The sequence below is a fragment of the Muscardinus avellanarius genome, assembly GCF_963383645.1.
Source record: "Muscardinus avellanarius genome assembly, chromosome: 1".
Lineage (NCBI taxonomy): Eukaryota > Metazoa > Chordata > Mammalia > Rodentia > Gliridae > Muscardinus > Muscardinus avellanarius.
Window position 1 is genome coordinate 130,568,808 of NC_137786.1, and position 27,943 is coordinate 130,596,750.

Below are 27,943 nucleotides of genomic sequence, written 5' to 3' on the forward strand. Positions count from 1 at the left end.
GGCCTCTAAGTAGCTGAGGCTGGCCACAAACCTGCGAACCTCCTGTCTCAGACTCCCAAGTACTGGAATTACAAGCGTGTGCCACCACGCACAGCTTAAAGTCTTTTATTTTGGCCATTAAAAAAATTAAAAATCAGTCAGGAGTGGTGGTACATGCCTGTAATCCCAGTACTTAGGAGGCTGAGACAGAAGGATCACAGGTTTGAGGTCAGCCTCAGCAACACAGTGAGCTTTCCACAACTTAGTGAAGCCTTTTCAAAATGAAAAGGGCTTAGGGTGCAGCTCAGTGGTAGAGCATCACTGGGTTCAATGCCTAGTACCATAAATTAATTAATTAATTAATATTTTAAAATCAGCCAGGTACGAAGCCAGGCGTGGTGGTGCACGCTTGTAATCCCAGCATTTGGGAGGCTGAGACCAGAGGATTGCGATTCATGGACAGCCTCAGCTACTTAGTGAGGCCCTCTGCAACTGAGTGAGACACTATTATTCTTTATTTTCAAACTAAAGAATAAAAAATTGGGCAGAGGGTATAGCTCGGAGGTTAAATGCCTTTGGGTTCCATCCCCAGACCCGAAAAAAAAAAAAAAAAAAATCAGCCAGGTATGGTGGTAGGCACCTGTTGTCCCAGCTACTCAGGAGGTTGAGGCAGAAGGATAGCTTGAACCTAGGTGTTTGGGCAACCTTAAGCAACATAACAAAACTTCATTTCTTAAATTAACAATTAATTAACTAAAATAAAACAGAAAATCAGACCTATACTGCCTCTATGCCTACACTTCCAAAAGCAACACTGTGGTATGAAGCAAGGGGTTCAGGGTGGAAGAATAAAACCCACGTGATTCTAATCATCAGGCAGTCTCAAAACCTCAAAGTCTCAAAACCTCATGGCATCCTCACCCCAATAGCGGTAGCAATCAGCCATAATCCCCTTTAACTCCTGCAAAGATAACCCCCTTTCCAAGATTGTCCTTTTAGTTCCCATTAATGTTCCCACAAGCCTAAGCTGACAAACTGTGAGCTCAGATATTCAACTCGAGGCCTAGAGCAGGCCAAGGTTAAAGCGGGACAGGCAGGCACTCAGGCTATTCCGTGGCACTAGTTCTGAGTCCCTGTATTCTCTTCCCATTCTCTGTGGTACTTCTTGCCTACAGGGCTATGAGAATGTCTCTTTCAGTCCCCCATCAATTCAAAAAGAGCCATCTGGGCCACCTGGACGAGAAGCCACCTTTGGGCGAGGTGCCGGGTCAGGAGTGTCAGAGGCAGGGCCATACCTTGCTGCTGTACTGCTTGGAGCAGTGAGGGCAACAGACGGGAGGCGTGGCGATGGTGCCCGTCAGCTGGGTGTGGGTGCTCAGCATAGGGTCTGGCTCTCCAGGACCAGCAGGGCGAAGTTTGCGAATGCTTGGCGGGAGCTCAGCTCCTGGGTGGTTCTTCAGAATGTGGGCTTTACGCTTGCTGGCACTTTTGTAAACCTGCAAGTCCAAATATTTTGCAATGAAAGCAGTGTACAGTTCCATTTTCTTGCTTAAAGTAAACTAACAATTTCATTCTAAGGAAATAAGAAAAGGTATTTGAGGTAGCCCAAAAGAAAAAAAAATTAGCAGATCTACTAAAGAATAATATGGATATAAAATAAATTAAAACAAAATAAGAACATAATACAGATATGCTAGGCATCTTTCTTGAATTTTCTGCATATACCTAAGATATTAACTATACAAAATATCCCTTATCTGAAAGTTTAAAAGATAGATGTAAATAAATAGAATTGTTTTCTTTTTGTTTTGTTTTGGTGTAACTGGGGATGGAACCCAGGGGCTTTCTACCTCTGGGCTACACTTCCAGACCTATTTTATATTTTATTTGGAAACAGGGTCTCACTAAGTTGCTGAGAGCCTCACTAAGTAGCTGAGGCTGGCTTCGAGCCCGTGTAATCCTCCTGTCTCAACCTCCCAAGCACGGGGATTATAAGTGTGTGCTACCATGCCTGGCTGAAATAGAATTTTTTAATTTATTTTTATTTTTAATTTTTGGTAGTACTGGGGATGGAACCCAGGGGCCTTCTACCTCCAGGCTACACTCCCAGACCTATTTTATATTTTATTTGAAAACAGGGTCTCTTAATCCAGCTGAGGCTGGCTTCGAACCTGCGTGATCCTCCTGTCTCAGCCATCCAAGCGCGGGGATTACAAGCGTGCGCCACAACGCCCGGCCGAAATAGAATTATTTTTAAGGTGGAAACACCCTTTAGTTCATAAAAGTTCTGAGATGCTGTATCTAATTAACTACTAGGAACTAAAGAATGTCCTAAATGAGAAGCTTAGTAGCGACTAGTAGCCAGGCGTGGTGACGCATGCCTGTAATCCCAGCACAGGTTTTGAGATCAGCCTTAGCAATTTAGAGACTCTCAGTAACCTAGTGAGACTCTGTGCAAAATAAGAAGGGCTGGGTTACGGCTCAGAGACAAAATGTACCTAGCTTTAATCTGTGTTTAAAACATATTTTTTACTTTTAATCTGACATAGCTACATTATAAAAGGCAACATTACAATGAAACAATAAACCAACATTCTCTTTCTTTTTTGTAACGATATAAAAAATAAAGAATGGAATAGTATAAGAAGAGTACTCTATTATCACAACTTTTTCACACTCCATTCAATCTTCTAGAAACCCCAAAACCTACCACATTGTGTGTGTGTGTGTGTGTGTGTGTGTGTGTGTGTGTGTGTTACCGAAAGGCTTTCTATCTCTGAGTTTTATTCCCAGTCTCTCCCCTCTCCCACTTTTTTATAAGACCTCACTAAGTTGCTTAGGCTGGCCTCAAACCTGTAATCCTCCTGTCTCATACTCCCAAATACTGGATTACAGGCATGCACCTTCACACTTGGCTTTACCATATATTTTATGAATAAGATAACTAACCCTTTCATTTTAGAGCTAAAGAATAAAATGAATTTAAAATGAATTCATATAGTAGGCTCTTGGCAATAAGTCTTATTTTGTTAAAAAGAAAAATGGGAGAGGGAACAATAAGAAAAACAAAATCAAATTCTTTTTTTTTTTTTTGGTGGTACTGGGGTTCCTGGAAGCCCTTCTACCTCCGGGCTACACTCCCAGACCTATTTTTACATTTTTATTTGGAAACAGGGTCTCCTAAGCCAGCACGCGCAGCTGGCTTCGAACCTGTGCAATCCTCCTGTCTCTACCTCCCAAACGCGGGGATTACAAGCGTGCGCCACCACGCCCGGCAAAATCAAATTCTTAAGAAAAGAACTGGCACTGGACGTGGTGCCAATTGTAATCCCCGCGCTTGGGAGGCGGAGACAGGAGGATCACGCAGGTTCGAAGCCAGCCGCGCTGGCTTAAGAGACCCTGTTTCCAAATAAAAAGTATAAAATAGGTCTGGGAGTGTAGCCTGGAGGTAGAAGGCCTTCCAGAAACTCCAGTACCACCAAAAAAAAAGAAAAAAAGAAAAGAATTGGCTTAAAATGAAGTTGCATTATAGCCCTTTCTGGTCTTGATGGAAAACTACTGTGAGGCAGGGAACCATCTGTTAAGTGTAACTGCAAGACGGTAGTACATATTTATACCTGCAGACACACTGGTTCTAAGCTGGCTCCCCCAGTTGCAGCCAGGATGGGTATTTTGCTTTTACCTTATCACAATACTGACAAAAGTAATCCCGGTTGGGTTTTATGATGGGTAGAGTTAACTCTGGCACCTCTTCTATCTTCATGTCTGGATGCCTCTTGGATAAGTGATTTACCTAAAGTGAAAAAAGAAAATGAGAAAAAAAAAAAACCATTACAAATAAAGGCTAAACACATGCCTTTGGTAATGAGTACTAGACGCTAATATTCTTAGAAGCGACACCAAAACAACAGACATTTGCCCAGAACCCACATCATCAGACGATCTGACACCAGAGCATGTTAACTGTTGCTGGTAACAGGAGTTAACAGTGATTCGGCAAGTAACTGAAGGTGAGTTAGTCTCTACAGATGCCAGCAACAACTGCTGGCTTTACATTAATGTGAGTTTCTTTGGAGCATTCTCCTGTCTTTCATTAGTTAGTGCCCTAGTCTTACTTAAGAACATCAACTGAGATACAATGTAAGGTTCTGAATTTTAAATATCATTCTATGACTTTCTAGGTCTTGGCAAAAATATATTCCATAACTAATAAGTTCAAGATAAGAGCTTCAAATAAAGTCACTGACCTGGTATTTCCACTAACCTAGAACCAGCTACACCTTCTTTGTTTATATTATGTGGTACTAGGGATGGAACCTGGGGCATTTTACCTCTGAGCTACACTCCCAGCCCTATTTTATTTTTTATTTGAAAACAAGGTCTCACTAAGTTGCTGAGACTGGCTTCAAACCTGCAATTCTCCTGTCTTAGCCTCCCAAGTACTAGGATTGCAGGCATGCACCACAACAACCAGCTTACCCTGCTTTGATGGAAAGTTTCCTTCTATTGCTGTTACCTAACTGGAAAAAAGAGGCACTAATGGGGAAGAGTTGGGGAGGAGGCAAAGGCACCACCAGAAAGAATATTTAGAAACTTAAGAGAAGGGAAAGAAAATAGGACAAGAGCAAAGAGATTGAAAGGGGTCAATGATAACAAAACTAATAATGAGAATCAGAAGTTTGGAGATGTCGTTCAGTGGTAGTATGTGCTCAGCATGCACGATGTCTTGGGTTTAACCTCTAGCACCAAAGGGGGAAAAAAAAAAGTAGAAAACGTCTTCTTTTAAGAGATCACCCAAAAAGTGATACAGGAGGGCAAAGAGAGACTGGAAAAGAGAGAACTACAAACTGGAAATTGTCTGCCTGTTTCCTCCCCTAAGCACTCACCGAACCTGCTGACAAACATAACTTAGTACAGAACACAATACCAAAGCCATCTCATCATCATCATCATCATGGGCAGAAACGATGTTGGTTTGGAGAGGGACCTGCGCCCCCGGCACTGACCAGCATGCCCCGTCGCCGGAAGCCCATCATGCACAGGCGGCACTTGAACGTGAAGCTGTCGTAGTCTGTGGACGTGATCCGAGGCTTGAAGGTCTTGGAGCGGCTGATGCGGTCGGCTTTCTTGGCCTCCCTCTCGGGGTTATGCATCCTTTGCATGTGTTCCCGAAGTTTGTCTTTGCGCTGTTTGGAGAGAATTTTTGAAAGGGGGTAGTGGTGGGAGTAGAAAAGTTTCATTTGAAGGGATAAATTTTAAAAATCAATACAAATCAGCAGTCACCAAGTCACCATGACCCACTGAGAGGCGTCTGAGTTGCTAGAGTGCTGCGATCACAAGGACATATCCAAAGGTGGCTGTTCACTGCAGGGTGTGGTGACACACCCCTGTAATCCCAGAACTAGGGAGGCTGTGACAGGAGGATTGCAGATTTGAAGACAGCCTCAGCAAGTAGCGAGACTCTCATTAACCTAGCAGGACCCTGTTTTGAAATAAAAACTAAAAACCGGGTGTGGTGGCACATGCTTGTATCAGCACTTGGGAGGCTGAGACAGGAAGAGCATAGTTCACGGACAGCCTCAGCTACTTAGCGAGGCCCTTTGCAACTCAATAAGACCCTGTTTCAAAATAAAGAACAAAAAATAGGAATGGGGGTGTAGTTTGGAGGCAGAATGCCCCTGAATTACATCCCCAGTACCACAAAAAAAAAAAAAAAAAACTTAAAAAAAAAAACTAAAGATAGAGCTGAGGGTGTAGCTAGGAGGTAGAACATCCCTGGATTTGATTCCCAGTACCCCACCCAAAAAAAGTCCCTATTCATCAGTAAATAAATGCCTTACAACGAGCTTTAATTTGAAATGGCCACTAAATATAAATATGTACTAATGGATTGCAAAACTATGGGAAATACATATAATGGAATTATATGCAGCTATAAAGAACAACAAAATCATGTCATTCGCAAGAAGATGGAAAGACCTGGAGGACATTATGTTAAGTGAGATCAGCCAAGCACAGAAAGAGAAAGGACATATATTTTCTCTAATATGCCCAAACTAGCGAGTATTAGAAATACCAGAGGGACTCCAGATAATGGAGTGGAAACCTCAGCAAAGCAAGAATGGAAGGGTAGGAGAGGAAGAAGGCTGAGGCTGATCAATGGAGGAGCTACATTCAAATATGTGTAAAAGTATAAATACAGCATGGTTACCCTGGACACTCAGTGTTGGAGGGAGGGAAGAGGAGCAGGGGGACACCAAGCACAGTCTAAATGTATACCATTTTCAATATGTTCCACATATAAATAAAATAAATATGTACTGATGTTTTGGGTACTAGAAATTGAACCCAGTGGCAGTCTACCTTTGAGCCACACCCCCAGACCTTTTTATTTTTATTTATTTATTAATATATTTACTTTTGTGGTACTGGAGATTGAACCCAGATGCATTCTATTTCTGAGCTATACCCCTAGCCCAATTTTATTTTGAAATAGGGCTTTACTAAGCTGCAGAGGACCTCTCAAGGTTGCTGAGGCTGGCTGTGTACCTGTAATCCTCCTGTCTCAGCTTCCCAAGTCCTGGGATTACAAGCATATGTCACTGTGCCCAGCCACATACTGATTGTGTGTGTGTGTGTGTGTGTGTGTGTGTGTGTGTGTGTGTGTGTGTGTGTGTAGTACTAGGGACTGAACCCAGGGGTGTACTACCTCTTAAGCTATACCCCCAGCCCTATTTTATTTTTTTATTTTTATTTTTTTTATTTTTTATTTTTATTTTTTGGTGATACTGGGGTTCCTGGAAGCCCTTCTATCTCCGGGCTACACTCCCAGACCTATTTTTACATTTTTATTTGGAAACAGGGTCTCCTATGCCAGCGCGCGCGGCTAGCTTCGAACCTGCGCGATCCTCCTGTCTCTGCCTCCCAAGCGCGAGGATTACAAGCGTGCGCCACCACGCCCGGCCCTATTTTATTTTTTATTTCGAAACAAGGCTTCTCTAAGTTGCTGAGGCTGACCTAAAACCTGCAATTCTTCTGTCTTGGCCTCCCAAGTACAGGCGAGTGTGACCCTACCTGGCTAACTGATTTTTTAGAGAAAAGCTTTTGTGTTTATGTAGACACAATCAAAGCTTATTGGAATAAGTTTGCTATTAAGAACTATAAGATAAATTGATAATGAAAGATAGGTAACATTGGATTTACAAAGTCGTGTGTATATCATTTCGCATGCATTTCAACAAACATGATATTCTTCTAAATCCCAAATGAACTTAAGTGGAACTCTCTCAACTATGGGTTTAGAAGTTCAAGTAAGCCGGGTGTGGTGGCGCACGCTTGTAATCCCAGCATTCGGGAGGCTGAAACCTGGAGGATCGCGGTTTGTGGACAGCCTCAGCTACTTAGTGAGGCCCTCTGCAACTCAGTGAGACCCAGTTTCAAAATAAAGAATAAAAACTAGGGCAGGGGGTGTAGCTCGGAGGTCGAATGCCCCTGGGTTCCATCCCCAGACCCGCCAAAAAAAAAAAAAAGTTCAAGTAAACAATTGTACCGCCCACTATAAATGGAGCAAGACCCTGTTTCAAAATTAAAAAAAAAAATTTTAATAAAATAAAAAGAGTTGGAGGTACAGCTTAGAGGTAGACTGTCCTTGAGTTCAATCCCCAGTACCCCCCCAAAAAAGGAAATAAAATGTGAGCTCCCTAAAGGTCCCACCTTATCCATATATATATATATATATATATATATATATATATATATATATATATATATGCGCTGCCCTCGTGAAACTCATAGATAGCAGGCCAGAAACCTGCAATACCTAAGTACTACGATGCAGTCACCAGCAAAAGGTCTTACTGGAATTCACAGAAGCAGCGCTTAATGCAGGGACCAAGAAATGGCCCAGATAAAGCCAACAGCAGCCAGGTGAAATTATGTGAGAGCCTGAAATTTTATGTCAAGCCGGGGGTGAGAGAAGGAGCAAATACAAGGGACAAAGGAAAGATGACGTCCCACTCTGATGCAACCGACTAGTTCCGTGTAGCCAAAGTGCTAACCAGAACTGGGAACTGGAGAGGAGGTCTTGTAGTGTTTTCCAGGCTATAAGAATTATGGACTCTACCTGCGTGCAGAGCTATTAGAGGGATTTCAGAGCCAGGTGTAATCACAGTACTTTGTGAGGCTGAGATAGGAGGATCACAGGTTTGAGGCCAGCTTCAGCAATTTAGCAAGATTCTGCTTCCAAAGAAAAAGGGCTAGGGCTGTAGCTCAGAGCCCCCTATGTTCAATCCCCAGTACCAAAAAAGCTGAGGGGGGTGGGGTTCAGAAGGGTCATGACATCGGATTTGTTCTCTAGAAAAATTACTCTGGTTATAATCCGGGAAATGCACTGAAGGTACATGGTGGCTCTGCAGCACGTCGACTTGGTGAAGGCCAACTACATTTAAACAGAATTTTCTTCCTAGCATTAGCCAAAAGAGAAACTGGGCCAGATTGGAAGGTGAGAACAAGGCTGCTGCCATGCTGCTCTGCAGGCCACCAGGCCTGGAGGTGGGGGCAGGTATGGAGGTGCCAGAGGATCCCCACTAATCTCCCCTCCCTCCCACTCAGCCACCAGCTGGCTTCCTGGCTGTCAGTCCTGCTGGCCAATGCCAAGCCCGCCACCGGATGCAGCCACACGGACTCCAGCTTGTTCCCTGACCCCCAAGTAAGCTGCCATTCGTCCACCCAGTCTGGCAACTTCTTTATCCTCCAAATTCGCCCTTCAGACTCTTGCGTCTCCAACCTCTTCTTCAGTTCTTGGTCCTAAAAGAAAAGTCTTTATTCTGTAATACTCATAGTAGTTTTGCTTCCCTGAATGCACACTGCCTAATGTCTTGGGTGAAATTAAAAGAGAAAATGAAAACAGAAAGCTTTGGATTCTTTTTTTTTTTTTTTTTTTTTTTTTTGTATTCCTAGGTGTTAAAATGCTATCTGTTGCCGGGCATGGTGGCACACACTTATAATCCCAATACCTGGGAGGCTGAGACAGGAGGATCACAGGTTTACCATCAGCCTCAGCAACTTGTGAGTCCCTCCAAAACTTAATGAGACCCTGTTTTTCAAAGTAAGAAATGAAATAGAACTAGCTCAGACGTAGAATGTCCCTGGGTTCAATCCCCAGTACCACACACACACGAAAATACTATCTGACATAAAACAGAAAAACAAAAAATGTTGAGTGGATAGGATGTGTGGATGGGTGACTAAATAGTTAACATCACAAGCTAAGGATCCTTTTATTTTATTTATTTATTTATTTATTTATTTATTTATTTATTTATTTATTTATTTTGCGGTACTGGGAATGGAACCCAGGGGCATTCTACCTCCCAGCTATACTCCCAGCCCTATTTTTTTATTCTTTTATATTTTTTATTTTATTTATTTATTTATTTATTTATTTGTGGGTCTGGGGATAGAACCCAGGGGCATTTGACCTCCAAGCTACACCCCCTGCCCAATTTTTTATTATTTTGAAACAGGGTCTCACTAAGTTGTGGAGGACCTCACTAAGTAACTGAGGCTGTCCGCAAACCGTGATCCTCTGGTCTCAGCCTCCCAAATGCTGGGATTACAAGCATGTGCCACCACGCATGACTATTCTTTTTTATTTTTTAAACAGTGAGTTGCAAAAGGCCTCACTAAGTAGCTGAGGCTATCAGCAAACCCTGATCCTTCTGTCTCAGCTTCCCAAATGCTAGGATTACAAGCGTGCACCACCACGCCCAGTTCTAAGGATCCTTTCATATAGAATTTTTTTTAATGTGCTGACAGTGTAGGTCATAGGTAGAGCCCGTGCTTAGCATGCATAAAGTCCTGGAAGAAAGAGGAGAAAGAGAAAGAGAGAGAAGAGACCCAGATCCATTCATATTTTCACTGGAGTTCTTTACAGTTCTAAACCATGCTACTATATATTGAAAGCCACTGAAAATATATATATATATATATATTTTTTTTTTTTTTGGTACGGGGGGGTGGAACCCAGGGGCTTTTCTACTTCCGGGCTATACTCTCAGACCTATTTTTTATACTTTATTAGGAAACAGGGTCTCACTAAGTTGCCGAGAGCCTCACTATAAGTAGCTGAGGCTGGCTTTGAACCTGTGTGATCCTCCTGTCTCAGTCTCCCAAGTGCGGAGATTACAAGCATGTGCCACCACGCCCGGCTATTATTTCTCATTTTAATCTCTGAAGTCATCAACATTCTCCAAAATGGTCTAGTCCCTCATTGCTCTTCAAATTCCCCACCTGTGTCAGATGAGAATTCTGCTGCCCACAGGGCTCAATTATAGGCTCTTAAGTGCTTAATAAAATTTCTTGATTTGAATAGTAAGTAAATATATTGGTTTCCTAGGAATTCCTCAAGAGCAATTTAGTTCTACTTGTCATTATATAGTTGGATTCTTTAAGGACAAAGATTACTAGTCTGTTTGTTTGGATATTTGAATTATTTTGAGAGATCGAGTAAGGTAAATTTTTCTCTTACTTTTATAACTAACTTAAATGTAAAGGCCAAAGTTTACATCAAGCCCAGTATTCTGTAAGTGGGTGATAAGCTGATGGGATGAACAGAAATATACCCTTAGGCTGACATAATGCTAGAGGCCAGAAGTGCCACACCTCTGAGTACACTGACATCATACCTTAAATTGCTTCCCACAGGTAGAACACAGGAAGTCTTTTCGATCTGAATGCCGGAGCATGTGCAGTCGCAGTTTGTCAGGGCGACAGAAGGCTTTGTCACACTCTGTGCACTGGTAGATCTTTTCTGAGTGGAAGCTGCGCACATGTTTTTTCACCTGGCAATAAGGAGAGAAGACTCAGGCCCTTGGGCACAAAGGAAACGAGCAGAGGCAGCTCTGAACACTAGAGGGAGCCAGTGCGCCAGCATGGATTTCCATCAACCTGGCCAGCTGATCCAATCAGATGTGATAATTGGCCTCAATACCACATATAGTCCCTGTCACAAAGAAACAAAGCAAGTAGCCAGAAAGCCTTACAAATCTTAACCTCTCCAAAGACTTGAAGAGTAGGACTAAAGCTGCTCAAAGCCTTGATCACTCAGTGCCCAATTAGGGTTCCTTTGGGTTTAAATGAATCTTGTTAAATATTATCTTCAGGAAGACCAAAAAAAAATTCTTCCTGGCTTTTCTCTGACTTCAATATATAGTAAAGCAATTTAGTTCCTTTTAGTAATTGATCCTTTTACATCTTCCTATAAAATCAGGTTCTGGGGTGTTGAGATATAACTGAAGTAGGAGAGTAGCCCTCCGTTGGATCCCAGCACTGAAACAAACAAGCAAACAAACAAATAAATCAAGTTCTTAAGGACTGAAGACATGAATTCGCTGGGTGTGATAGTACATACCACCATCCCAGTACTTGAGAGGCTGAGACAGGAGACTCACAAATTTGAGGTCAGCCTCAGTAACATAGTGAGACTCTGTTTAAAAAAAAAAAAAGTAAACCAGGCACAAAGGCACATGCTTGTAATCCCAGTACTTGGGAGGCTGAGACAGGAGGATTGCGGGTTCAAGGACAGCCTTAGCCACTTAGTGAAACCCTCTGCAACTTAGTGAGACCTTGTTTCAAAATAAAGAATAAAAAAAATAGGGCAGGGATGTAGTGCAGAGGTAGAATGACCCTGAGATCCATCCCCAGTACCACCAAAAAAAAGAAAAGAAAAGAACCATTATAATATTAACATCATTTCTCCTTAAATGGGACTTATTCTACTTGTAGTTAATCTGAATAAAAGAATATAAGTTCACCTCGGGTTCAACAACTAGAGCTTCCCCCCCCCCAATAAAACATATAGTTTCCAACTCTCTTAACCATAAACATCCAATGAAAAAGAACTGAGTCATAACTATTCATTCTCCTCCATTACTTTTGGATTTCCTTTTACCACTAAAATCGGCCTTAGCGACGTTTAAGTGAGAAAATTTCCCAGACACTCAACACTAGTTGGTAACTTTTTAAAAATTATTTTATGAGGTATTTAATTATTCACTGACTAGCAATAAAAACTATTAATACTTAAAATCACAAACATTCTGGAATTTATCTATATCCATTTTGTGCCAACAAACATACTACCAGGAGGGAGTCAGTGTTTGATACAAAAGTCTATTTACACCCTAATACACTTGCTCTTATTTTCTCCTTTCAAAATGCATGAACTTAGTAAAGCAAGACAAGAAGCCACAGTGGTAAAGAATTGTTTCCAACCTTGGAACCTGGAGTTTATAATGTATTAGATTCTCTATATTTTATAAGTAACAGATATTAATAAGAATTATAAGAGACTTTTTAGAAATTATAATCAAATCTAGATATTTATTACTTGTAATTTAACTTATATGTTTGAATACCAATGTCTAATCTGATGAATTAAGGGCCATAATACTCTTGTTTATCAAAAGTAATTTAATTGAAAAAATATTGTTCTCAATTATAAAGCTGTTTCAAAAAAAGGATGAAATTTTAGGGGCTAGGCAAGTCTCCATTTTCCAAAAACAGTTTCTTTTTTACTAAAGAAGGAAGGAGATATGAATCTCAGTCACACTCACCTGGATAAAATCTGGGAACCTTTTCTTACAAGTTGGGCAGGTGAAGTAGCCATCGTTGATATGAATGGCCACATGATCTTTCAACAAATCAAGGCGGTCAAAAGATTCTGGGCAAAAAATGCAAGAGTAAGTCTTCTGGTCTGAGTGGAGCTTCATATGGCTCTCCAAGGAAGCGCTGCTGATGAAGCCCTTGTTACAGAGGTCACAGGTCAGCGGGCAGTTCCCCTCCCGCCCATGGAAGCGCAAGTGTTGGTCCAGTTTGTCCTTTTCTCGGAAGGCCTTCCCACACTGCAAACACTTAAAAGGCCGGAAGGACTTCCGAATAAACAGATGCTGGAGCGCTGCATTCTGAAAGACATACACAAATACGATTATGTAGCGAGGAAATTGAGAGTGTAAGTGGATCATGCTTCCATAGGGAGAGACGACGACCCCTGCAATCTCACGCTCCCTGGAGAAGCTAAACTCTAGGACACACCGCAGGAAGAAGACTTTTGGTGAAAATGAAGCCATCCCTGAAAAAGTGTATTGTGAAAGAAAAATCTTTCATGTGTTTCATTTTATATCTATGTATGCATGTTATCTTTTGGAAGGATTTAAGTGGCATTCAAGAATACATTCCCAATAGAAGACCTGCATAAGGATAAAGATTGGAGATTCTGAAAAGAGACTTGAAGAAGTCATGCATGCATGAATGAGGCTGGAACAAGACAGCCAAATATTTCCTAAAGTACTTGATAGAAAAGAATCAGAAGCTTAATTAAAATCTCTAGTAAAAAAAAAAAAGAGTAGTAAAAATAACTGAGTGATAGCTATTCTTTGCGAGGAGTAGTGGAGGTAGAGGAAGAAATAGATTTGGAGTGATAAAAATGTCCTGGAATTATAGTGATTGTAATAATTATAATGTATATGCATATATGCACACACATACATATAGTTATAGTTGTTATAGTGATGATAGTGTTGTACAACTTTAGGAGAATTCTATGAATTTTTTTTAAGCTACACTCCCAGCCCTATTTTTTATTCTTTATTTTGAAACAGGGTCTCACTAAATTGAGGAGGGCCTCATTAAGTAGCTGAGGCTGGCCACGAACCTGTGATCCTCCTGTCTCAGCCTCCCACGTAATGGAATCATAAGTGTGTGCCACCATGCCCAGCTAAAAACTACTTTACAAGGGTGAATTTTAGGGTTGAGGATGTGACTCAATGGTAGAGAGCTTGCCTATCATCCAATAAGCCTAGGGTTCAATCCACAGTACCACCATATATATATTCACCATAATTACATATATGACATATATTAATATGTCATGTGAACTTTATGCTGTGTAAATTATAGATCTCAATTTAAGACAAAGAGCTGAAAAGGAGATGAAGAATGTGGGTTTGTGTGAATGTGCCTGTTTATGAGACATGACACAGAGCAGACATCATAAACAGAATGTATGTACTGCATCACTTTCTACTTGGGAAATGCAAAGGCCAAGTTCCCAGGCAGCCAGTCAGTTCTACTGGTTATTATGTCACACTAACAAAGTTAAGATAATTTCTGTGCTTCCCGTCTAGACAGGTCAATTTCTTTCTCTCTCTTTTCAATCATAGATTGTACTTCTAATGCTGATTAGCCATCTTGTAAATTCATGCAATTGTTATGGGGAATCTAAGTGAGAGAAGAGAGGTACTCAGGGCAAATCCATCACAACTACTGTAAACACATCTCGTGCTCCACTGGGAGCGGATCCACAGAACCATCTTTCACACTGAAAATACAAATCAATATGTAGTTGTGCTATAATGAAGGCTCATTCTTCAATTCCTCAAGAGAAGCTCTAAAGCTATGAGGGGAGAGAACCCCTCAAAAACTGTACGTGTGAGTGGATGCTCATGTAGCATCAGGGAAGAGTAACTGGAGGTTTAATGGGGATCTCAATGCACTATTCACGTAAGGAAGAAAGTGTAGAGAACAACACTTTAACTCTTCTTTGGCAGCAACTTCTAAAGTAATATGAGATCAGTTGGGGGACAGAGGGAAACATTTGTTTTTGATTTGCTGAAATTTCTGAACATAGTTCATTTCATGTAACAGAAAATTGCCTTTTCAGCTTTTTCTAACAGGATTAGGAGAGATATTTTAAGATGCTACCTACTCATTTATCTAGAATAGGTAAATAGAATTCTGCTGTCTTCCCAAGTTAACTGGGGCTGCTTGTGGGAGTGGGGAGACATTTTATTTTATTCATTTTTATATCTAGATCCCTTAAGAAATTGCTTAGACCAGACATGTCCAATAGAGTGTGTGTGTGTGTGTGTGTGTGTGTGTGTGTGTGTGTGTGAGGGGGGGGTAGGGATAGATATATACTGGGGATTGATCCCAGGGGCACTGTCTCTCTGAGCTATACCCCCAGTCCTAGTTTATTTTTATTTTGAAACAGTGTCTCACTAGGTTGCTCAGAGTCTCAACACTTGCTGAGGTTGTCCTCAAACTTGTAGTTCTCCAGTCTTAGCCTCCCCAAGTACTGGGATTATAGGCATGCACAACCATGTCAAGCAGAAATGTCAATAATTTGAAAGTTAATAAAATATATTCAAGCCAGGTGTGGTGGTAAATTCTTGTAATCCCAGTACTTGGGAGACTGAGACAGGAGGATCACAGGTTCATGGCCAGCCTCAGCAACTTAGAGACACCTCCACAAGTTAGTGAGACCCTGTTTCAAAAAATAATAAAATAGGGCAGAGGTAGAATGCCCTGGCTTCAATTCTCAGTACCACAAAAAAAAAAATATATATATATATATATATGTATTATATATAATATGTAACATATATTATGTATAATATATATATATGTATATATATATATTTCAAATGAAACTCAAAAAATGACTTCTAGGTTTTTTCTACTATATCCACAAAGATCTTTAAGAACAAATCTTTTAAATAAGCCACAGAGCTTGCTTTCACTTCCTTATACTACTTAGCGGTTGCCTAATCTTTTTACTCTATCAGGACACATTACTTATCTTACATAAAAGCTCTTACTGTTTTGTCTACTTTCAAAGCTTTATGGAATGATGCCAGATAAACAGATGCCATTCTGAGGTCCAGAGACGATTCACAATTGAGACGATTGAGACGCGGCTGCCATGTAAGAATCACTTCCTTTATTCAACTTGAGTCAAGTTTCCAGGGACAGACACAACGCACAACAGTTGCTGATGGTCCCATGAGGACTCCACTTCTCCTTGGGTGCTGCCGAATCCAGAGCTCGGCTTTGCTTTCGGCCCATTACGCTAATCAGTCTTCTGTCACTTCTGATTACTGTGAGTACGTTCAGATACTTGATTTGAACCGATCAGCCACCTGGCCCCACTTCCTCAGTTCTACTGACAACTCTTATCATCTCTTGAATTTCCATGGAGCCCTGCACATTGTCTAAGTGCTCAAGAACTGGCCTGTATTTCTCTGATCTCCTCTTGTGATCTTCATATTATAAGGTAGGAAAAGTGCTGGAACTTTTCCCACTTCCTGACCCACTTGTTGGCCAGCTCTGCTCTAAAAGAGCTTCTGTAGTACAAAGCCACACCACATCAAGTCCACTTTCTAAAAGATAGCATGACAAATGGAAAGGCAGAACACAACACGGGTCTTCTGGTCCCTGAGCTCCCACTGGTCGACCACACATCCTGAATGGCACACTAACCGTTCCAAGGATGCCCTGATAGTCTCTTGCTAAATTCTGTTGACTCACACCATTGCAATGAATTCTAGGATTCTTTGTTTCTAAAATGCTTTTAACTTTTAATACTAATAGTTCACAGAACCTACATTATTGATCAACTTTCATACTATTTTTATCCTGAGACTAAAAGAAAATCAAACAATCTTGCCTATTTGTTGTTCATTTGTTTGTGTCTTCAGCCTATTTTCTGCCCAGCTTTCACAGCCTTCCGTGGGCTAGACCTGAACAACATACCAACTATACTACCCTTTACCTACCACCACTGTCCTATGACTACACTAAACACATCCTGTGTCTGGGCCTATGGTCAACCTTCCAGAAGAGACTTTCTTTCAAGAACCAATCTAGGTCTTCTCCTATCCATAAATTATTCCCTGCCTCCTCCATCTTTCTTTGATCTTTCACTCTTAAGCTCCTAGAGCAATTATAGGCTGTACTTTTAACATTTAACACATAAATGTAAATGACCTTACACTAGTATTGCCTCTAAATTTAGACAGTCATCTCCTAGAGACAGAGCTCATGGGAAAGTTCTACTGTGTACCTAGAGAGTGCTGAATATCCACTTGGAACTCAGTACCAATCCATGAGTCAAATTGTTTTACAGCCGGAAGGTACCCTGGAGATCACTTAGTCCTCCCCTCCATTTCACACTGGAGGAATCTTCGGCCCCCAGTTAACCTACTGATCTACCTGTAAATAAATTCTAATTATCATTCATTTAAAATTACTATCGCAACCAAATTGGGGCTTCCACCAGGATTTAGTAAGTACAGGTTGCAAAGAACAGCAGATCAAGCAAACACTTAAATAATAACGTTCTGTTACATGAAACACAGGAAACAAACCTACCTGCAGCTCCAACTGAGCAGGCAGCATTAGAGGAGAGAAAAATAGTTACATTACCAATGGGATTGGAAGACTTTCCTTTAGGTGGTCATTACCAATCTGGATAAAAAGATGAAAAAAATACATGGCCCTACTTTTTAGAATGTGTGAGAGGAAAACAGGCTAGCTCAGCAAAGACTGACTTCCAAAAACGCCATGTATTGGGCTTTTGCATTGACACAGAAAACCTGCACAGAAACTACTATCTTACTCCTTCACAAATACAAGTCCACTATCAGCAAGCCTATGTTTGCACATGCACTGATTCACTACACATGTGAGCTTCAGATAGGTTTCCTTAAAAAAAGAAAAAGAACCTAGTAAGCATTTCTCTGGACTTAGTAAAATATCAGAATGGCCAAAGCAGAAAAGACAGCGATTTGGCAAGAGGAAAAAAATACAGATTGGGAAATAAAGCAGAATTATGGATGAGAAGATATTAATACATAGATTTTTATCTTTCTGCCCTATATTTATATCTGTTTACAGATACATTTGAAATAATTTAGATCAACCCAAAGTCATAAATGTTGCAGTTATAGGACCCTCACATGAAAATGCTAAAACATTTCAAAGTTGTCCTGTGGCTATAAATGCTTAAATATGTTTTTACATGAAGGCATGGACTAGACTATTTTTCAAGGCCTATAGGCAATCTTTTCTAGCCTATAGGCAAATAAAACCAAGAGGGAGTTGACTCCAACTTTCTCACCCACAACAAGACTCCTTTCCAGTGGTCCCTATAGATGTTGCCAAGCCCCTTCCCCCAAATATAGTATGACTTATCTTCTAAAGAAGAAAAAAAAGAAGACCAAAAAAAAAGCTAAAATGATCATCCATTTAAAATTTGTAAAAGCCTAGGAAATTGAGTAGTCTCTTTCATCTACAAATCAAATACCAATAAAAGTCTTTTTATACACAGCTGCCACAACATGAGCTTCACGTCATTGCTTTTTGTCTAAACTGACATAGCTCAAAGCCATATTGTTTTCCACATGCTCAAATGCTGCCTGCGAAACGATCAGAGAAACATACATCTGAATCAAAAGTCATGGAAGCCCTGCAGCCACGTGGTCTAAAACCAAGACACAAGTCCCACAGTGAGATGCTGACGAGCTCCTGAGCACACAACCGCAGATGTCCCAGGTGTGCAGACTACACCTGCCACACCAACTTGGTCACAGGTCCCTTTGCTTTGACGAGTAGCAACACTTGCCAGTCTCCCTTTGGAGACTGTAGATAACCAAATTTAGTTACCCACAATTAACTTGAGAGCTATGATTAGACACTGATTAGCCTAGCTTCAAGTATAAATGACTAGGACCAGGGGCATAGATCAGTGGAAGAGTGCTTGCTTGGCATGTAGGAGGCTCTGGGTCTAATCTCTAGTACCAGAAAATAAGACGTAAGTAATTGTAATAATTAAGTATACTCAGTTCTCCATTTCCAGTCTATGAACTTAACGATGTGGAAAGCTATCCTATTTTAACTACTCTAGTCCAAGAGCTGCAAAACTCCAGGCTTCTGCACATTCAATTGGCTTACTAAAACAATTGAAGCTGGGACCAGCCATGCCAGTCTGCCATCGGACATAAAATCATTGAGAAACAGTTAACTGTTTTCTTCCAAAATAAGGAAATCAAGCATGAGATGGGCTAGATGCAAGATTTCAAAGTGAATAGTGAACAGGCTGGAAGACAAAGCGCCAAGAAAGCTGGCGAGGGAGGAAAGTGACCGGCTGCTGCAAGTGGAACGCGCTATCCCACTTACTCGGATGCGTTTGGCTCTGCGCATGTCGTCAGCTGTCAAAGTGCTCTGGGTGGGCACCACACTCTCTTCCTGCTGAGGCTGCAGATGCAGGGTGTGAGTCTCTGGTTCGTGCTCAAGAGAAGACTGGGTTTCTTGGGGCAGCTGGGGAATTGGGAGAGTGGTCTGTTCTGGTTGGTCCAGTCCATTCAGAGTAGCTGGTTCAGCCTCGTCAAACTGCTCCTTTGTGGGGAAATGTAGCAGGTCCTGAAATTTGTAATAACCAGGAATTATTTCCTACCTTGATAGAGATGATCTCTAGAGAGTCTACAGGCTCAGATTTAGAATCGCTGTTTTATAAAAAAAAATTTTTTAAAGAGTCAGGGTCTCACATTGTTGCCCAAAGCAAACATCCTCTAAACAAGCATCCACAGAAGACTTCTTTCCACCCCCCAGTACCTGTGTCCCATCGTCACTCTTTTCCCCATTTTCGCTGGTTATTTCCAAGCGGATGAATTTTGGAGGACGCCCTGGCCGCCGACCTGGGCCAAATCGCCTCTTGCCTCGTCCCCTTCCTCTGCCTCTTGTTCTAGGGACAAGAGAGTAGGTTACCAGCAGTCATAGTTAAAATGTTTCCCTACTGGTCCTGTGTCCCCAGATTTTGAGCTCCTTTCACTTTACTTTCTCTGGTCCTTTTCTCTAACATAATTGTTTTGCTAATGTGTACTTTCTAAATATCTCATCTTTACCCCCTCTAAATCCCAAAGAGATGTCTTTAAATTATTCCAGGGTGGGGAAAAGCTGTAAATATGCAAAACACTTGACAACATTTTGCTTCTGAAAGAAAGTGAAAAATGCAGACAGAACATGCTAGGCGTTTGATGTGTTCCCAGGAACTGTTACCTTAAACAAGATCCCGTCCTTTTTCTCTCCCCCTTGCCTCCATTCATAGTCCTGTGAAATGTGGCTATCTTCAAAGAATTTTATTTAATCTTCTAAAAGGTGGAACAATTTTCTTTTACTTTTTATTTTCTTTTTGGTACTGGGGATTGAACTCAGAGGCTTTCTCCCTCCAAGCTATACCCCAGCCCTATTTCTTATTTGGAAACAGGGTTTACTAGGTTGCTGAGAGCCTTGAGAAGCTGCCGAGGCTGGCTTTGAACCTGTGATCTTCCTGTCTCAGCCTCCCAAGTACTGGGATTATGAACATGCACCACCACACGTGGCCTGGTCAGGACAATTTTCTAATACAACTGTTCTATAACATGCCTAGTAAACACCAAGTGAATTTTATCCCCTTTAATAGATTTCTAACATACAGAAATTTTATATTTAGAGAGACTCCAACAGTACATCATAGCCAGGCACAGTGGCATTTGCCTGTAAATGCAGTACTTGGAGACTGAGAGAGGACACTAGTAGGTTTGAGGCCAACCTCAGCAACTTAGAAAAACTCTGTTTCAAAATAAAAATAAAAAGGGCTGGGGTGTAGCTCAATTGAACCTGCAATCCTCCTGTCTCATTGTCTCAAGTACTGAGATTACAAATATGTGCCACCAAGCCTGGCTCCATTAGCACACTTTTAAGAAGTACTATATTTGCTCAGTACTATTATATATAGTCAAATTCAAATTTTCCTCATAATCTCAAATTTCTTTCAACAGGTAGCTAACAAACATATCTCCTATGTGTCATAACTATGCTAGGCACTAAAGATATAAAGCTATATATGGCAAGTTTTAACCCTCAAAAGTCTAGGAGAAGGATATAAACAAAATTCATAATGTAATATAAAAAATGCTAAAATAGAACCACAGACAGAGAGTTAGGGCTACTTAAAGCAGTGAATAACTTAAATCTCATTGTGAACTGGGCATGGTGGCGCACGCTTATAATCCCAGCATTTGGGAGGCTGAGACAGGAGGATCATGGTTCACAGACAGCCTCAGCTACTTAGTGAGGCCCTTTGCAACTCAGTGAGACCCTGTCTCAAAATAAACAATAAAAAAATAGGGCTAGAAATGTAGCTCAAAGGTAGAATATCCTTGGGTTCCATCCCCAGTACCACACACACACAAAAAAAACAATCTCATGTGTCCACCTCTCTCATATATTTGCTCCATGGTCATATATTAACACTTGTTATCTCAATATAATAGCTCACTGCTCCGGATTTCATGCTTTGCATACCCTGGCACTGTCTCCCAGCTCTCCAGCTCACTCCCTCTAGTACCTAGACTCAACAACCCTTCTGCCTCTCCAGTATCTCAATCCAACCTTTCCTTCTTCCACACATGTGCTCCAAGGTCACTCACGGTAATCACTTCCTTGTACTTGCCCTGGATTCCTACCCCACCATTGCTTCCTTGTTCTGGGTAGAATGTGCTCAGTGAATCCACAACCCTGTGAGGTCCAATTCCCTGCCTGCTCAGTACCAGCACCCTGGCAGCCCATGAAGCTGGAGAACAGCACTCAGCCTTGCTGTGGTCTCACTTGTTTCATGACCGTGAACCTCAGGTGGGCAGTTAGTGTTGCAGAAAATTGCACAGTCCTCCCCTAGAACATTCTCTTTCCTGGATGTGTTTTCACACCATTTCCTGTCCTTCCAAATCCTATAGTGGCCAACTCTACATCTGTCCTATTGGCAGCCCCTATTGCAAATAGCAGTCTCTTTACTTGAAATGCTGTGATCCTTTCTAACTACTCCCTGGCTTTCCTCTTGCTCCACTAGAACCTAACCTGATGTTTTCATTTTTACCCAGAGTGATGAGTGATCTTTTTTTATTTTGTTTTTGTTTTGTGGGGGGTTTTTTATTTTTGTTTTTGGGTTGTTTTTTTTTTTTTTTTTTGGTTGTACTGGGGTTCCTGGAAGCTCTTCTACCTCCAGGCTATACTCCCAGACCTATTTTGTATTTTTACTTGGAAATACGGTCTCTTAAGCCAACACAGCTGGCTTCGAACCTGCACGATCCTCCTGTCTCCACCTCCCAAGCGCGGGGATTACAAGCGTGCGCCACCACACCCAGCCAGAGTGATCTTTTAAAAGTACAATTAACAAGCCAGGTGTGGTGGCAAACATTTGTAAACCCAGCATTCAGAAGGCTGAGACAGGAGGATCAGGGTTCATAGACAGCCTCAGCTACTTAGTGAGGCCCTTTACAACTCAATGAGTACCTATTTCAAATAAAGAACATAAAAAATAGGTCTAAGCCAGGCATGGTGGCACACACTTGTAATCCCAGCACTTGGGAGGGTGAGACAGGAGGATTACGCAGGTTCAAAGCCAGCCTCAGCTACCTAGTGAGGCTCTAGGCAGCTTAGTGAGACCTTGTTTCAAAATAAAATGTAAAATAGGTCTGGGTAATAGCCCAGAGGTAGAAAGCCCCTGGGTTCCATTCCCAGTACCACAAAAAAAAAAAAAAAAAAAAAATTAACATCACAATATTCCCTGATTAGAAACCTCAGAAAACTTTCAGTCACACTTAAAATAAAATACAAGCCAGTCGTGGTGGCCCACACTTGTAATCCCAGTACTTGGGAGGCTAAGACAGTAAGATGGAGATTCATGGCCAGCCTCAGCTACTTAGTGAGGCCCTGTTTCAAAATAAAAAATAGGGCTGGGGGTGTAGCTCGGAGGTAGAATGACCCTGGGTTCCATTCCCAGTACCATAAAAAAATTAAAATCAAATCAAATCCAAATTTTGTAGCATCATCAGGCCCTATTGGATCTGGCCCCTGCTTCCTCACCCTGTAGGAGTCTCCTCTCATCTGTCTTTTTTCTATAATGGAACTAAATATATAATTTACTTTGATAAAGGAAATCATACTGCTGAAAAAATGTTTGAAAATCAGAAAGCAGATTATTTCAAAGATATATGCTATCTCAAGGATTTCTATTTTAGGATCTCTGTTTAAGAGAGATATAACTAAAGTGAATGGATCTTCCATTGCTGGAAAAGCAATAAATAGTAAATCAAGGGGAGGGGTGTGAAAATCCAACATTCCCTCAGGAGTCTGAGACATACCTGGTTACTTGCCTGAATAAACACACATATACACATACACGTTTATGAACACACGGAAATGATTCCAAGCCTTTCGGGAGTAAGTTTGTGGGTCTTCACCTCATACACACCTGCTGAACACATCCAGTTTCTCATCGTGAGAATTAAGATGCTGTTGCAACTGCTCTGAGCTTACAAACCGGCGGTTGCACTCATAGCAGGGCCAGTTCTTCTCTTGCTCTCGAAGAACTACAGTCACAGGAAAGAAATCACGAAAGCTGATGATCAACACACACCAGTAAAACTCAGATGCCCGCTGCCGCCACCATTCTTATCTAACTGTAGGCAGTATCTGCTATTTGTATTATTTTCTTGTTATAAAATCAAAGGCTATAATTTGACAGAGGGGTAGTTTTTAGGAGCTTATTTTCTGATATCTTTATGCAAAACATCACAACTCCCTCTGCAACCCCTTATCACACACACACACACACACACACACACACACACACACACACACCTACCTCACCACAATGAAAAACAGAAATGCTACAAAAAAAATCTGGGTGCAGATAACCCAGTGCTCCAAATACAAGCTTCATAATTTGGAAGTATATTTTATCACAAATCACTTGTGATTTGTCAATAACCAATTCAGTAAAATGCCCAGAAGTATCTCCTGAGGCTGAATATATGCCTAGCCTATAATCCAACAATTAACTTCTAAATGTACCCCCAAAAGAAGTGTCCACACACATTTGCTAAAAGACATGTTTAAGAAGAGCCATAGAAGGCCGGGCGTGGTGGCGCACGCTTGTAATCCCCGCACTTGGGAGGCAGAGGCAGGAGGATCGAGGCCAGCCGCGCTGGCTTAAGAGACCCTGTTTCAAAAATACAGAAAATAGGTCTGGGAGTGTAGCCCAGAGGTAGAAAGGCTTCCAGGAACCCCAGTACCACCAAAAAAAAAAAAAAGAAGAAGAAGAAGAGCCATAGCACACACTCTTCAAAAGTCCCCAAATGCAAACAACTGGACTGTAAGATAAAGAATCTAACTAGCCTTTGTCTCTGGTTACTGGGAGGTAACCTCTAATCACTGGCATTTTCTGAGTCACAGGAGTGTCACTGTTGTTCAGAGTGGGCCCTCACCCTGGTGTGGGAGCTAGGCAGACCAGAAAGCCCAACCTTGTGATTAGAAGGTTGGTACTTTGCTGACAGGGTGGCAATGTCTGTAACCTCAGCTACTCAGGAGGCTGAGGCAAGAGGATTATGAACTTGAGGCCAGCCTAAGGTAATTTAGCGAGACCCCGTCTCAAAATAAAGGGCTGGGGATGTAGTTCAATGGTAGAACACCTCTAGATTCAATCCCCAGTACCACTGTGAGGCAGCCCAACCTCCTTAAGGGGAATGGGAGCTATAGACTGTGTTCAGTTACCTGGCCAATGATTCAACCAAGCCTGACTATGTAACGATGTCTCAATAAAAACTCTGCACCAGAACTCAGGTGAGCTACCTCTGAGCAACACCCCCATCCCTCTTTCTACATCCAAGTGACACCCCCAGCCCTGTTTTTTTATTCTTTATTTTGAAACAGGATTTCACTGAATTGCAAAAGCTGAAGCTGGCTGCAAACAGCAATCCTCCTGTCTCAGCCTCCCAAATGCTGGGATTACAAGCATAAACCACCATGCCTGGTGATGTGCATCCTTTATAAATAAAACTGTAGTCATTAAATAAAGTGCTTTCCTAAGTCCTGTGAGTCATTCTAGTGAATTACTGAACCTGAAGGGATACTAGGAAATTCCTAAATTGTTTATGCAAAATTCAATTAACAAATGAATCTTACTTGTGGTATTGTAAGTCCGGAGAGTAATTACACTTGGGAGTTTACACAGGTGTGTGCACTATGAAAATTCATCAAGCTGTGTACTTAAGATGGGTGTACGTTTCTGTATGTAGATTACACTTTAGTGACATTACTATAAAAACAAAGCCAATGCTGGCCTAGTATGTCCTCAGAGACAATTAAGTCTAGATAGGAATCATCCTCTAATCTAGGTTCTAATTTGGTATTTGGAGGTTTTCATTATAGTAAGTACTATTTTCCAGCATCTATGAAAGAAATATAAAACTGTCTGTCATTGTAATTTGATCCGAGAGTTAGATGGAGATATGTAGCTATAAGGAAGCCCTACTGAAAAAAATCTGAAATATATTGAGATGGGCCGGGCGTGGGCGCAGGCTTGTAATCCCCGCACTTGGGAGGCTGAGATGGAGGATCGCACAGGTTCGAAGCCAGCCTCAGCTACTTAGTGAGGCTCTCAGAACTTAGTGAAACGCTGTTTTCAAATAAAGTATAAAATACATTGAGATGAAAAAATTTGCAGTGGCATAAAGATGCAATATATACAACTAAGAATTCATGTAGAAAATGTACAAAGAAAGTCCAACTACCTTTCCTTTCTTCCTCGGAAATGTCGTGAATTTTCTGGTTCACAAACTCAGCATAGGATGCAGCATACCACACCTGTAGGAACCAAGGACATCAAGAACTATGGAATATCGCCAGACATGCTTTGCATGCTTAAATTACTTCTCCTGCTTCTATGAAACACTTCAGGCTTTTCCACAGCCCATTTAAAAAAGAAAAAAATCACACTGTGAGCTTCCCCCTGTAATACCCATCTGGCAGATCATCTGGCAGGAAACCCATGTATCAAGGCATACCACCTGTTTCCTCTATATTAAAAAATGGGGGGTTTTATTGAAATAACTCTATAATAATTATATTTATAATCATTTTAATAAAATAGTCTCTTCTGATATGTGTGTGTTGACTCGGGTTTAAACCCAGAGGCATTCTACCTGCAAGTTACAGCCTGAGTCTTTTGTTCTGTGTTTTTTTTTTGGGTTTTTTTTTTTTTTTTTTTTTGGTGGTGGTGATACTGGGTTTCCTGGAAGCCCTTCTACCTCCGGGCTACACTTCCAGACCTATTTTATATTTTTATTTGGAAACAGGGTCTCTTAAGCCAGCGAGGCTGGCTTTGAACCAGCGTGATCCTCCTGTCTCTGCCTCCCAAGCATGGGGATTACAAGTGTGCGCCACCACGCCCAGCTTCTGTTTTGTTTTTGAAACAGGGTCTCTTGCTAAATTACCAGGGCTGGTCTCAGCCCCTCCTGTCTCAGCCTCCCAAATACTGGGATTACAGGCTTGAGCCACCATACTCTGCTCTGAAAGGAGAGAGAGAGAGAGAGAGAGAGAGAGTGTGTGTGTGTGTGTGTGTGTGTTTCTGGGGATTGAACCCAGGGGCATTCTACCTCCAAGCTACACCCCTGGTCCTATTTTTTTTAGTCTTTTTATTTTTTGAAACAGGGTCTCACTGAGTTGTGAAGGGCCTCGCTAAGTAGCTGAGGAGAACCACAACCCTCTGGTCTCTGCCTCCTGAATGCAAACCTGGGATCCTCCTGTCTCAGCCTCCCAAGTATTGGGATTACAGGCATGTGCCACCACGCCCAACCTGGCAGAATTCAAAGTTTTTACCCATGAAATAATATTCTGTAGTTTGTATTCCCTAACTATGCCCCTGTGATTGCACTTCTAGGTGGTTTATCCTTTTGTTATTACAAATTCTACACTACTCCCTCAATTGCAAGACATACTTTTTCATGTTTCAACATTTCAGAAATGAGAATTTGTCTTTACTCCGCACTCTACAGCTGCTATAGCCACCTGCCTATCCCTGCAGTCGCCTGCCTGTTGCTCCTGCACTGGCTTGGCCTGGCTCTTTGCCCCGTTCTTATTTTGTTCAATTAGGAGCCCACTGGGCTCAGTGACTTGTTGACACCTAACAGGCAATGCAAATGAAAGCCAAAAAGACCGCCATTTCCCTCAGAATAAAATAAATGTCAAAGTAGTACAAGACTAGTTAGCATCCTCCAGGGCCTCTCATTATGGCAGCAGACAGAACTGTCAAAAACTCCTAACTTGGTCGAAAGCCACTCCACTTCCAAGGACCATGATTCAATTGAGGGAAAAGGCCCAAATGAATACAAACAAATGAGAAAGCATAGTATCCATAGTGGAAGAAGGTTTAGCGGCTGAGGTATGCTCAGTGGTAGAGTGCAAGCACTTGGTCCAAACCAAACATCACACACAAAGACACGGAGCTATCAGTGGTGTGGTACCACATCCCAGAGGCAACAGGGGAGGCTGAGACAGAAGAATCAGGTTCAAGGCCAGCCTCAGCAACATAGTGAGGCCTTCTGCAACTTGGTGAGACCCTGTTTCAAATAAAAAATAAAAAAAGGACTGGGGTATAGCTCAGAAATAGTTCTATACCATTAAGCTACATCCCTAACCCTTTAAGAATTTCTTAAATTATTAGATGTTCTGTTTTGTTTTGTTTTTGCAGTACTGGGGATGGAACCCAGCGGCATCCTATTTCTGAGCTACACCCCCAGCCCTACATTTTTATTTATTTTGAAACAGGGTCTCAATGAGTTGCAAGGGCCTAAGTAGCTGAGGCTGGTGGTGAACTGTGATCCTCCTGTGTCAGCCTCCCAAATGCTGGGATTACAAGCATGTGCCACCATGCCCAGCTGCTTAAATTATTAATATGAAGATTTTTTTGGAGGTGGTTGTTATTTTTTAATGGGGATTTAATTCCAGGGCATTCTACCTCCAAGCTATACCCCAGCTCTTTTTATTTTTTTTTATTTGAGACAAAATCTCATTAAGTTGCCTGGGCTGGCCTTGTACTTAAGATCATTCTGCCTCAGCCTCCCAAGTCACTGGAATTACAGATGTGCACCACCACACCTGGATTTTCCATTTTTCTTAATTTATATCAAAAGCTAAAGATGACTTTGACCGCTCACCTTTTTGTGGTACTGGGAATTGAACCAAGTACCAATACCCCCAGGGGTATTCTATCTCCAGGCCCTTTTCATTTTTTGTTGTGAAACAGAGTCTC

At 41.6% G+C, this 27,943-nt stretch overlaps 1 protein-coding gene across 10 annotated transcripts in view; it reads right to left on the reverse strand.

The window, feature by feature from the left end:
- Nucleotides 1–27,943, reverse strand: part of PRDM10 (PR/SET domain 10) — a gene marked incomplete at both ends in the record, with an annotated part of 86,953 nt that overhangs the window by 20,874 nt on the left and 38,136 nt on the right. For 4 of the 10 annotated variants that reach the window (XM_080696476.1, XM_080696479.1, XM_080696478.1 and 1 more), the window contains 10 exons: nt 1,275–1,475; nt 3,662–3,772; nt 4,986–5,165; nt 10,665–10,820; nt 12,594–12,941; nt 17,188–17,199; nt 18,994–19,236; nt 19,429–19,558; nt 23,105–23,222; nt 25,425–25,497. In XM_080696476.1, the coding sequence (XP_080552602.1) occupies nt 1,275–1,475; nt 3,662–3,772; nt 4,986–5,165; nt 10,665–10,820; nt 12,594–12,941; nt 17,188–17,199; nt 18,994–19,236; nt 19,429–19,558; nt 23,105–23,222; nt 25,425–25,497 (1,572 nt within the window). The remainder of the gene's footprint in view (nt 1–1,274; nt 1,476–3,661; nt 3,773–4,985; nt 5,166–10,664; nt 10,821–12,593; nt 12,942–17,187; nt 17,200–18,993; nt 19,237–19,428; nt 19,559–23,104; nt 23,223–25,424; nt 25,498–27,943) is intronic. The other 6 variants (XM_080696483.1, XM_080696480.1, XM_080696477.1 and 3 more) reach the window with 2 other exon arrangements.